Here is a 12824-nt window from a genome sequence, read left to right as displayed (position 1 = left end):
ATGCGACCAAGCGCAGTGAATTCCCCCAACAGGTGAAAGGGTGCGCTCAGCGGGGAATACCGGGACGCCAGGGTGTCACGCACTAACTGTGGCATGGTGTGCGGACACGTGTGGTTTGTCCCTAACAACATGCCCAGGCTGGGGAGGATTATCTAATCTCCAATAGAGTTTCTGGGCAAACCAGCCATATGGGTTAAATTCACTACCCTAGTCACGGCGCATTGGGGGACTTGTATCAGATTAAACTTGGTTGATACAATTATTTGTTACATGGGGCATATTCCTGACAGGAGAATATTGTAGTCATATTATATATATATATATATATATATATATATATATATATATATATATTGTGCTGACCTTGTAAACACAGCCATTGAGTACGCTATCACAAAATGTTACAACTCTGTAGATACAATGGCAATAATGTTTGATACAAATCTAAAGCAAGATTTGCCGTGATATATAAATGCATACTGTCCCATTTACTGCGTCAGCGATATAAAATTATGTATGGCTCTGATCTGTAAAAAAATTTTTTTTTCTAGAAGCATTTAATGCCGGTGTTTATTCCATTTTAGAGACATATATTGGATGGTGTCTCTCACATTATGATAATGGTGCAAAAATGCTAATGAGACGTTAACACATGTGATATATCTTTGATCTTTTATAGAAATTGGAATTTTGTAGCAGAAGACAGTAGTAGACAACAGCAAAAGAGACACTATTGTGTATAAATAAGATATATTGACCTTGCTATTGATTCATGCAAATTGGCAATTAGCCAATATTAGAATAGTGGAGAAATTGTGTATAAAGGAGTCTGCCATATAATAGATGATAGAGATCTGTGTATAAATAATAGTGAGTGAACTGTATTTATACTCCTCATATACTTTAAACTGCACTGAGTTTTTTCATGACTGATATGAGAGCTGACAACTAGCAAGAGATGCATCCTGCAATGCCCATATAGTATCAGGAGCACCTTGTACAAATTGGCAGCACTGTAATCAGCTATCTCACTATCCTCGGTCAAAACCCGGGTAGGCCCCACTCTCTCATTCTCCCTCCGCTGTTTTTCAATAAGAGGGAGGAAAGCAGAAGTGGTGTCTTTCTGTCAGGGATGACCACCTTCATTTGTTAGTAAATATCTCCTTTGTCAGTATTTCATAGCAAACTGAATAGCTGGCTGTGACTCACTGGGAAACACCCTGCGATGCCTGTATGGTAACAGGGCTACCAGGAGGAACCACATCAGTATGACAGTTGGCTATCTACTCTGCCTTCAGTCATAACCCTGGGACATTTCACTCTCTCATTCCCAAGAGAGAACGATGTCGGCATGGAGTTGTATTTATATAGTGTGGCGAGCGCAGCGAGCCACCGAGCCCGAAGCGTGCCGAGCGTAGCGAGCCCCGTGAGGGGACGGGGAAAGCTAAGCAAATAGCTTAGTGGGCGCCCAACTTACATATACAGTAAATACCTCTGTTTTTGGCATGAAGGGTGAACAGCAGAGGTGATATAGCCCCAAAAGGGCTGACTCTTTATTTTCCTAATCTCTAAATATCAAAGTAAGCAATAACAGAAATTGAATGTATTAAGACGGCATATGACAATCAATGACCGATGATTTAACCACGCAACTGACCCTTGAGTATGGGTAACAAGTGGCTGTATATATGATGGTCATTTTTTACCTTTTGGAATAACCTGAGTATATGACAAGCTATGGATAGTTAAAATTGCAAATATTTTCGCAGTGTGTAATATAAAGTAAAAGGTGGTCCATAATTTTAATTAAAATCATAATAAAAGTTATATATTAAGATTAGTCATAGTACCAATAATATTTTGGGACATAAGGCTGCCCCCAAACAGAGTTTTCCTTTTTTCCCCTCGTTCTCTCTTGAACTCAACAGTCACATATGACATTTCTAAAACTCGGGGTGCACCACTGACTGTCACATCTAACCCAAGAATATATCTAAGGGGTGTGGTGACCAATAGGAGAATTTACTCCAAAAGTCAGTAGTCCCAAAATATTTAAAATATTTAAAGCAGCAAAGACCATAAAAATCATTGTAATACAGTGCTCAATAGACTGGTGCGATCTCCATCCCATTTCCCCTTTCCCTCTTACATACAGCAATCATTACCAACAAAGGCTTAGTACAAAGTATTACATATATTTCAATAAGCAGGTTCAATACTTTTTCCAGAGCCGGCCCTAGCCTAAATGACGCCCTAGGCAAGATTTTGGCTGGTGCCCCCTAGCACCGCCACTAGTTCCGCCTCTGACCCTGCTCCCCTTTCCCAGCACCATGAACCCTCATCATAGCAGTCAACATTTTGGTGCTCCTACCCTCAATATTTATATAGAAACAGTGCACACATTCGGTGCGCAGCCCATACAGGGGTGTGTTCTTGCTGGGAAGGGGCATGGCCACCCAATAGTACACCAAATTCAAATTATGCCACACAGTAGTGCAACTTTATTCACAATATATCATGCGATGGTGTCCCTTATTCACGTTACATCACACAGTAGTACCACTTTACCTTATGTACATTACTCCTCACATTATTCACATTATACCCTTAGAAAAAAATCCCTAGAAAATATTGTATTTTAAGCACCTCCATGGCCACACTGCAACCCAGCACAAAGCAGTGTGTGCTGGGCAGAGGTGAAGAGCTGCAGCTGCTGCAGTCACTTAAGGGGAGGGGGCCCAGGGCCCCCACTTGGCCCTTCCATCACACTTTGGCCTGGGTAATTTGTACCCCCTACCCCTTTCTCTCCGCACCCCTGATAATAAAACACAGTAATGCCCCTTACACATGACACACATTATTAATGTCCTTATAACCATAATGCCCCTTACACATTATGCCAACCATTTTTAATGCCCTTCATACACATAATGACACACATAATGCCCCTTACACATATGTTGCACATTATTAATGCCCTTATACACATGACACACATAATGCCTGTTACACATATGTCGCACATTATTAATGCATTTATACATGACACACATAATGCCCCTTACACATACACTCGCACAGCCACTAACACTGTGACCTCTACCTCTGCTTGGATACAGATGTTTCCTCATACATCTTGCCTCAATAGGCCATGCAGCTCCTGGCCAGTTCTGCTAATGTTGGGTGCATTTTTTGCTGAAAATTTGTCTTATTTGCAGGACACACAAGGAGCTTCTGATGATTAAAATTATATGTGGCATGAATATATTCTGTGTGCGACTGTGGCTGTACCTGCATACAGAATGCTATGTTATAGTGATTTCCATGAATACACTATTTCAGAATATAGTCATGCTGCATATCATTTTAATCAGCAGAAGCTGCTGATGCCCCTAGGCATTCCAAATGCCCTAGGCAATTGCCTAGTTTGCCTATGCCTAAGGCCGGCTCTGACTTTTTCCCTGTGTCATTTCATAAATTTATGGACATCTATGGTTTGATTTATGTGTACTGTACAGTATGTGTGTATTGCATGGGTTGTTGCTGACATTTGGTGAAAATTTCATTACAATAGCCTCATTACAAATATGTTTACTGATAAAAATGTTGATGTGTTTGATACTTACTTTACGTGCTGTATACTACAAAGAGTAGCTATTTACACGGTACTTATATGTTAGTTGGGAACCCACTATAGTTAGTACGCTCATACCCCCACTATTCATGTCGGCATGGAGTTGTATTTATATAGTGTGGCGAGCGCAGCGAGCCACCGAGCCAGAAGCGTGCCGAGCGTAGCGAGCCCCGTGAGGGGACTGGGAAAGCTAAGCAAATAGCTTAGTGGGCGCCCAACTAACATATACAGTAAGTACCATTTACACATTATACAACAAACTTATAGAGGTGAGACTATGTACTTACGGGTCTGTTCTGTTCTTCTTCTCGTCGGCCATGGCTAGATTCTTACAGCTCTTTACCATGATGTTCAAAGCGCCTGTCTTATAGCTGTAAGTAAGATTGAGTATGATTTCCCCTGTGACTTTCACATTACCATAGTCCCCAGCTTCACTGTAGAGACTTGTCATGCTATTAAGGCTTGCCTGAAACAAAAAAAGAACAAATATAAATGATACATAATACTTGTTCAAGTGATCTGGTTCTTGTTCTTTAAATTAAGTAGGACGAAGTGTGTGATACCATAACAAGAGAGTGCACCACCTTAATGGAACATTCATTTAATTGCCTATCGTATGTGTACGGCTTTTGCTATTTAAGCCTAATGTGCAAGCTGCTGATCATTGTTTTAGTCTGCTCCAGCTAGACAATGAAGAGGTCTTGGGAAACTTATAAACCAGGATTACAATTTAGAGGTCAAGATATATTCCTCCCAAGCCAGATACCCAGGAAACTCTCTTCTCCACCATGTAGACCCTGAACCACAGTTGCCAGGAGTATTGTTACATTGGCACAAGCACCAGGTTGCCGCTCTCCGTACAACTTAGAAACAGTATAAATAATTCCAATAATACTCTTCTAGGAACAACAGGAAATATTGTATATATAACTGTACTGAGGGGTTCCAGTTGGCTCACAGACAGTGACTGGTCAGACCATCAATAGGGTGATACCAAAAGTTAGACATGCATTAGTTAGACATTAATAAAAGTTAGACATGCCAACACACTCAAATGCCCTTATTCTGGTTCACTCACAAAAGCAAATTCCTTCTCAAATGGACAAAACCATGTGCACCGCTGGTGGGGTAGATTTTGTGAGTGAACCAGAATAAAGGCCAAAATCCCGACAACATTTTTTTTTAAACTGACTCGCTCAGACTTTACCATCCCAGTGGACATGCAGGGGGACATTTACCAAAATGGATTCGTAGAAAAAAGGTGTATTCGTAGGGAGAAATACACCTTTTTTTTACGAATTTGTATTTTCGGGGTTTACAATCCCGAAAATACAACAATTTGTATTCCTAAAGATGGAACATTCGTATTTGTATTTACAAATACGAATGTCTACACCATCGATAGAATACGACAGAAATCACCATTCAAAAGAATGGTGGTTCCTGATGTACTAAGCAGCCGTACTGATAATACGGCTGCTAAGTGGTGTGAAACACCCACGCAAATACGACAGGAAAATACACCCTGCTTTCCCTGTCGTATTTGCTTTAAGCCTGCACGGATCAGTCAGATCCGTGCAGGCTTTAGTGTAAAAAAATAGAAAAAAAATAAATACAAAAAAAAAAAACAGCGTGGGGTCCCCCCCACAGCTGTAACCAGCACTAGGCTGACGGAGCCGGGGCCGGTAATTAAAAATCAGGGAACCCGACAAATAGAGGTTCCCCGATTTTTAACAACCAGCCCCAGGCTCCAGGTTCGGGGCTGGTTCCCAAAATACGGGGGACAAAATGACTAGGGGTCCCCCGTATTTTAAGAACCAGCCCCAGGCCAAACCAGCCAGCAGGGTAATGTCACAGCCGGGGGACACTTATTATATAAGGTCCCGCGGCCAAAACATTAACCCTACCGACCAGTCAGCCTGGCCAGGGGCCCTGGGGGAGTGGGGACCCCCCCAATGAAGGGGTCCCCCCCCTCCAGGACTTACCTGACTAGGCTGAAGCCTGGTGCTGTCCTCGATGCCCCTGGGCGGTGGGCATCGAGCTGATAGTGGTGTAAAAAAAAGATTAAACTATTGTCTAATACTGGGGCACTATGAGTCCCAGCAAGCCTCCCCCGCAAGCTGGGACTTGGAGAACCGCAAATCCGAGCCTACGGGGCATTAAAGGGCCCGCTGGGTCTTGTAGTGCCACAGTATTAAAAATAGTACAATAAAACACACTGACACACACTTAAAATAAAACTTTAATACATACAAAGCCCTTACATACTGATACTTACCTATCTTCTTTCCATAGGTAGCCCTGGTCCTGATGTCCTGCAGTCCTGTGTCGGCGTTCTTCTTCATGTCGACGTCCTTCTTCAAGTCGACGTCGCTGTCGGCGATGGCGTCCGGAGTCCGACGAAATCCATGTGGAAGCTGTGGAAGGAAACCATACTCACCTGTCCCGGGGCGACGTAGTCCAGGTAAGGGTCTTGGCAAAAAAACAAACCGACACCCGAAACCAGCCGGACAGCAGGAGCCGCACGGTGTTTGTGTACATCGTGCGGTTCCGCCCCCGAATGCCGCTATTAGCGGCCAATCAGGAGCTGTTAGGCCGCAAGGCGGCCAATAGCGGCTTTCGGGGGCGGAGCCGCACGATGTACACAAACACCGTGCGGCTCCTGCTGTCCGGCTGGTTTCGGGTGTCGGTTTGTTTTTTTGCCAAGACCCTTACCTGGACTACGTCGCCCTGGACAGGTGAGTATGGTTTCCTTCCACAGCTTCCACATGGATTTCGTCAGACTCCGGACTCCGGATGCCATCGCCGACAGCGACGTCGACTTGAAGAAGGACGTCGACATAAAGAAGAACGCCGACACAGGACTGCAGGACATCAGGACCAGGGCTACCTACGGAAAGAAGATAGGTAAGTATTAGTATGTGTGGGCTTTGTATGTATTAAAGTTTTATTTGAAGTGTGTGTCAGTGTGTTTTATTGTACTATTTTTAATACTGTGGCACTACAAGACCCAGCAGGCCCTTTAATGCCCTGCAGGCTGGGACTTGTGGTTCTCCAAGTCCCAGCTTGCGGGGGAGGCTTGCTGGGACTCATAGTGCCCCAGTATTAGACAATAGTTTAATCTTTTTTTTACACCACTATCAGCTCGATGCCCACCGCCCAGGGGCATCGAGGACAGCACCAGGCTTCAGCCTGGTCAGGTAAGTCCTGGAGGGGGGGGACCCCTTCATTGGGGGGGTCCCCACTCCCCCAGGGCCCCTGGCCAGGCTGACTGGTCGGTAGGGTTAATGTTTTGGCCGCGGGACCTTATATCATAAGTGTCCCCCGGCTGTGACATTACCCTGCTGGCTGGTTTGGCCTGGGGCTGGTTCTTAAAATACGGGGGACCCCTAGTCATTTTGTCCCCCGTATTTTGGGAACCAGCCCCGGACCTGGAGCCTGGGGCTGGTTGTTAAAAATCGGGGAACCCCTATTTGTCAGGTTCCCTGATTTTTAATTACCGGCCCCGGCTCCTTCAGCCTGGTGCTGGTTACAGCTGTGGGGGGGACCCCACGCTGTTTTTTTTTTTTTATTATTTATTTAATTTTTATATTTTTTTACACCTTGCAGCCTGCACGGATCTGACTGATCCGCGCAGACTGCCTGTACGAATTCGTATTAGCAGCCGTATATATGTGCCGCTAATACGAATGGTTACACCATCGGAGGGTTACAAAGCAGTCGTATATGACTGCTTTGTAATTTCCCCTCCGGAACACGACTTTGCATACGACTGAAACAGTCGTATGCAGTCGGAGGGGAAATACCAATACGAAAAACTAGGTTTTTCATATTGGTAAATTTCCCCCAGAGGGAGAATAGAATAGTGGGCAAGAGGGCAATGAGAGGGGAGGCGGTACACTTTTATGGTGTCCATGTACACATATTGATTTTCCATGCCGACATTTTACTTGTGTCATTATTTTTGTCACTGTTATACTACTGCTTGTCTAACTTTTGTCAAAGTCTAACTAATGCAAACCCGTTCCCCGCTGCTGGAAATTAGGCCGAGCTGGAGATCAGACATGCAACAGGTGCGACTTTTGACTCTGATCTGATGCTCGAGGGACCGCACATTTGATCCGATTTCGAACTCCTCTGATTTAGTCAATTTTCACCCGATATCTTGGCCCGATTCATTGGAATTGGGTGAAAAGAGGTAAAATCGGACAAGCACTGCTGTTGGAGGAGCATTGGATAGGATGGTTGAAGGTGCGAACACACTTCACTTTTTGGCCAGTATAAGGCCTAATTCATGTATGTACACAATGGCCTATTATCATGCAACAGAGAAATTACTGGCAAATTGCGCAAGTGCCGTGACCGCTATGTACATGTGGGAAGGTGCCATTATGATCCCACTCACAATGAGGTTTACACTGCAAAGTGATTGACAGGAATTAACCATTTGAATATGTCGACTAGGCGATTACAGGAAGTGGTTGTCAAAACCTAGGTGCGTAATGATTGTTTTCGGGCCGAGTATCTGATGTCAGCTGTGAGCTCATAGATATTATACAAGGCTCTTGCGTCGCTACTGCTGTGTTCAGTACGTGCAGCCACAGAGCTATGTTCCTCGGTCTTGCGTATAATCTGTGGATGTGTACCCAGCTGGGATTGAGTTTGTGATGACTCCGATGGGCTTCCCTTTTCCTTCCTGGGTGGCAGCTTGACTTGCTAAAATTAGCAGATCCGCAATGCAATTGCATTCGCATACAAACATGAATTAAGCCCATGGGACAAACACATCTGATGAAAATGAAACTCCACATAAAAACCTGATCTTTAGTTGTTTTCCAAAAAACATTATTGCAGATGCATCCACACTTTTAAGATATTTCAGGAAAGAGTCGGGAACAGTGTGACGATTGTACTCAGCTTAGTTCCACCTCCATAATATGCTTATTACAATTATCTTATACTATGTAACCCATACAAGCGTTATCTTAACACTGAAAGGGTTATACGGATCCATGAAAGAACCAAGAGATAAATAATCCTTTCCTTTGTATTTTTAAAGTAGTCGAAGCTTTGCCAGACATCATCTATTTTTCCTCAAGTAGTATCTTGAAACCTATCCATAAACTCCCAAGTGCCTGACAAACGGATGAAGGCAACAGCCTTTGAATAATTTGCTATTGATTTTCCTTTTTAGCAAAGACTTCACACTAGCTGAGCAACCTAATGTGCCATTTATAAAGAGATTTAAGAGAGCTGTAAATCTAATCGCAGCTGTAGAGAAATAATGCCAGGGAATCGTTACTTTTATGGCAAAAAAAAAATAAACGCAGACTTTTAGGATGTTGCCTAGAGACAAAATGCAAATAAGCAACTCCATTGGAGGAGTACTTACTTATGGAAACACAAATGTTTTACCCACTGGGTAATACATTAACCTAACAAAGTACCACTTGCAAACACGGAACCCGAGTGAGACACTTGTGTATGTCGATATGCACTATTAATTCCAGACAAGAGCAGAAGTGTATTAGAAATGTGATGGTGGTTCTTGGCTGGTCACGGCAAGGTGCTAATTCAGTGACGTGTTATGGGAGTGTCACGGACATTTTGCTGAATTGGTTGGGTACACAGATGCTTAGGTCATTTACACAGCAGTAGGATGTGTTTGTGGACAATCCCACGCTGAAAGTGGACATTTCAGTCCTAGTCAGTGGCGGCTCCAGGAGTGGGTGGTTGGGGGGGGGGAGTCAGTTTGAGATGGTAGTTGGTGGCAGTGGGTGTGGCTCTCCCATTTGAATTTTTATTGTGCTGCAGCTCCCACCCCCCCCCCCCCTTTTGGAGCCCCCCTGGCCCTAGTACATTCGGATCCATGGCTGTATCACAGGGAAGGGTTTGTAGTGGTACTTGCATACATTCGCACATGCAACCAGTAAAACCCAGAGATGGAGGCTGCAGCGTCAAACTATATGGATAGTGCTGTTTCAGGATGTTTTGCACAACAGGTGATGTATTGTGAGACAACTAGGATTAAGCAAACCTTTATACAACTCGTCGTAGTAGTACTGTAGGACTCACTGTTCTGGGAATGTCACAAGCAAGGCATGGACACAACTCGTCGTAGTAGTACTGTAGGACTAAGTGTTCTGGCAATGCCACAAGCAAGGCATGGACACAACTCGTCGTAGTAGAACTGTAGGACTAAGTGTTCTGGCAACACCACAAGCAAGGCATGGACACAACTCGTCGTAGTAGAACTGTAGGACTAAGTGTTCTGGCAATGTCACAAGCAAGGCATGGACACAACTCGTCGTAGTAGAACTGTAGGACTAAGTGTTCTGGCAATGTCACAAGCAAGGCATGGACACAACTCGTCGTAGTAGAACTGTAGGACTAAGTGTTCTGGCAATGTCACAAGCAAGGCATGGACACAACTCGTCGTAGTAGAACTGTAGGACTAAGTGTTCTGGCAATGTCACAAGCAAGGCATGGACACAACTCGTCATAGTAGTACTGTAGGACTAAGTGTTCTGGCCAGGGCTGCCAAGAGAAATCCTGGGCCCCGGTACATGAACTTCCAGGGGCCCCCATGGGGGGGGGGGGGGGTTTGTGACCACGGCATGTTCCTGCCTCCCAGCAGCTGGGTTCTAAGATATATATATATATATATATATAGATAGATAGATAGATATATAGATATATATAGATATTTATATATATCTTAAGGGGATGCGGCAGCACTCAGAATGAAGACAGCAGGCAGTTTTGTCCACCAACAGTTTCAAAGCCACAAGGCTCCTTTATCAAGGTGCTTTAGAGAACACATATATATATATATATATATATATATATATATATATATATATATATATATATATATGTCTTTGCTGCTGTCTTTGGATGAAAATATTTTATATTTGTATATACATACAGATCCTTCTTACTATACAAAAGGCCTTTGCCTTTGTTTTATATCATATACTGGTGTACTCCAGAAGTCTGTACAGGTAATCCAATGAAGGAGGCAGACAAGGAATTATGCAGAAATTACTGTATTAGCGCCTAGCGCCTTTCAGGGTCTCTCTTGTCCTCAGGGCGATACAGCATAAATATACACACAAAAAGATATTCACCTACCCCTATAAATACCCCCACTGTAGTCCCATCTCTCCATCCCCGCCGGGCTCCCGGGTCCGACCTACCCGAAGTGCTTTACACCGTACTTCCAATAGGAAGTAAGTACACACTCACCTGCATTCCACTGATCACCCTCTGCGTTCCACAGGCCGGCAGTACCAAGCTACATCATAAAAGCGGATCCACGGCACTCATTCACTGGGGTCTAAAATCGCCTCTTCTGTTACAGCTGGGTGCCGTGGATCCGCCTGTCATGAGCTGGGTACTGCCAGCCAGTGGAACGCGGAGGGGGAGCAGTGGAATGAATGCGAGTGTGCCCTGACTTCCTACTGTGCGTGATACGGGAAGTAGGGTGCCAAGTACTTTTAGTAGGATGGACCCGGGCGCCCAGCGGAGACCACAGTGGGGGTATTTATATGGGAAAGTGAATGTCTTTTTGAGTGTATACAGTATTTATGCTGTATCACCCTGAGGAAGGGGGAGACCCTGCAAGTGCTAGGTGCTAATACAGTCATTTCTGCATAATTCCTTGTGTGCCTCCTTCATTGGATTATCAATATATAGATATATATCTATATATACTGTGTGTATATATAGATATATATCTATATATATAGATATATATCTATATATATAGATATATATCTATATATATATATATATATATATTTGATGATCCAATGATGGAGATGGAGAGGGAGAGAGGGAGAGAGAGAGAGAGAGAGAGAGAGAGAGAGAGAGAGAGAGAGAGAGAGAGAGAGAGAGAGAGAGAGAGAGAGAGAGAGAGAGAGAGAGAGAGAGAGAGAGAGAGAGAGAGAGAGAGATGGTTTGGCACAATTTGTGCATCACTGCTGCTGCCTTCACGGTATAGCACACCGACAGTCAGGATTCCAACAGTCATTAGCCTGGCATCAGAATCCCAACTGCTGGGACTCAGACAGCGGGGCGAGCACAATGAAGCCCCTTGCGGGCTCGCTGCGGGCACAGTGGCTCACTACACTCGCCACCTATTTTATTCTCTCTCTATGAGGTCATGGACCCCCACAAAGGAGAATAGCCGCTGCCCGTCTGTTGGGGTTTTAACAGTGGGAATTCTGATGTTGGAGTAATGTCTGCTGAAAAACCATATGTCGGTCAGTCATCCGGCACACCCTTCACTGGAGTATTAAAGAAATGGTGCAGCTTGTGCGGTGTGGGCCCCCCTGGACCACACACACTGAACTCATTATAAATACAGAACTGCCTAACCGTCGCCCCAATACCTAACCCTCCTCTCCTGAAGTCTTAAGTTGCCCATACACTAACTGCGATGTATTACAGCAGTGTATAACCAATCTGACCACCCTGAGCCACCAAGACCTTCCCACGCAGCAGAATCGCATGGGATACATTGCATGCAGTCCTTTCACAACGTACCACATGCGACCCTGCTCCCTGCTGCTAGGAGGAGGCCGTGTTGGAGGTCGGATGGGTTCAGACCTGATGCGCACAGGACCGTGCATCAGACTCAAGGGAGACACAATACACATCCTATTTGGGCTGATTTCTCAGCCCAATCCATCGGAATTGGGTGAAATCCGCCCAAATTGGACAAGTGTATGGGCACCTTTACACTAACCCTGAACTGCCAAAGCCTAATCCTCCAATCCATGCAGAATATCAACATTTCACATGGCGATGATCTGCAGAGGACTGTCGACATTTCAAAACAAGTTGACATCATAACTGACGACATGGTGGAGTCAACATGGTAACTGTCAACATTATAAGTTAACTGCACCCAGCTATGTGTATAGTTATTACCAATACTAAATGACTTTCAAGCTTTTTGCAAGTATACTTTACTGTGATTAGTAAGATATAGTCAGGCTCACAGTCCAAACAGTAGGAATAAGAAATACAGTAGAAATATGAGAGAGAGAGAGAGAGAGAGAGAGAGAGAGAGAGAGAGAGAGAGAGAGAGAGAAAAAAAAATGAATTAAGACAGAGAGAGCAGAGGCGTAACTAGAAGGATGTGGGCCCCATAGCAAAATATTGGAAGGCCCCCCCCCCCCCC

The 12824-nt window shown here is 44.4% G+C and overlaps 1 protein-coding gene across 4 annotated transcripts in view; it reads right to left on the bottom strand.

Moving 5' to 3' along the window:
• SYTL5 (synaptotagmin like 5) overlaps positions 1-12824 on the bottom strand; it is a 175777-nt gene that overhangs the window by 31102 nt on the left and 131851 nt on the right. For all 4 annotated transcript variants that reach the window (XM_083172602.1, XM_083172604.1, XM_083172603.1 and 1 more), the window contains one exon: positions 3922-4100. In XM_083172602.1, coding sequence (XP_083028728.1) covers positions 3922-4100 — 179 coding nt within the window. The remainder of the gene's footprint in view (positions 1-3921; positions 4101-12824) is intronic.

The sequence above is a fragment of the Crinia signifera genome, chromosome 2 (assembly GCF_055691185.1).
Source record: "Crinia signifera chromosome 2, ASM5569118v1, whole genome shotgun sequence".
Classification (NCBI taxonomy): Eukaryota; Metazoa; Chordata; class Amphibia; order Anura; family Myobatrachidae; genus Crinia; species Crinia signifera.
Note: the sequence above shows the minus strand (reverse complement) of the source record. Positions and strands in the feature narration are given on the sequence as shown.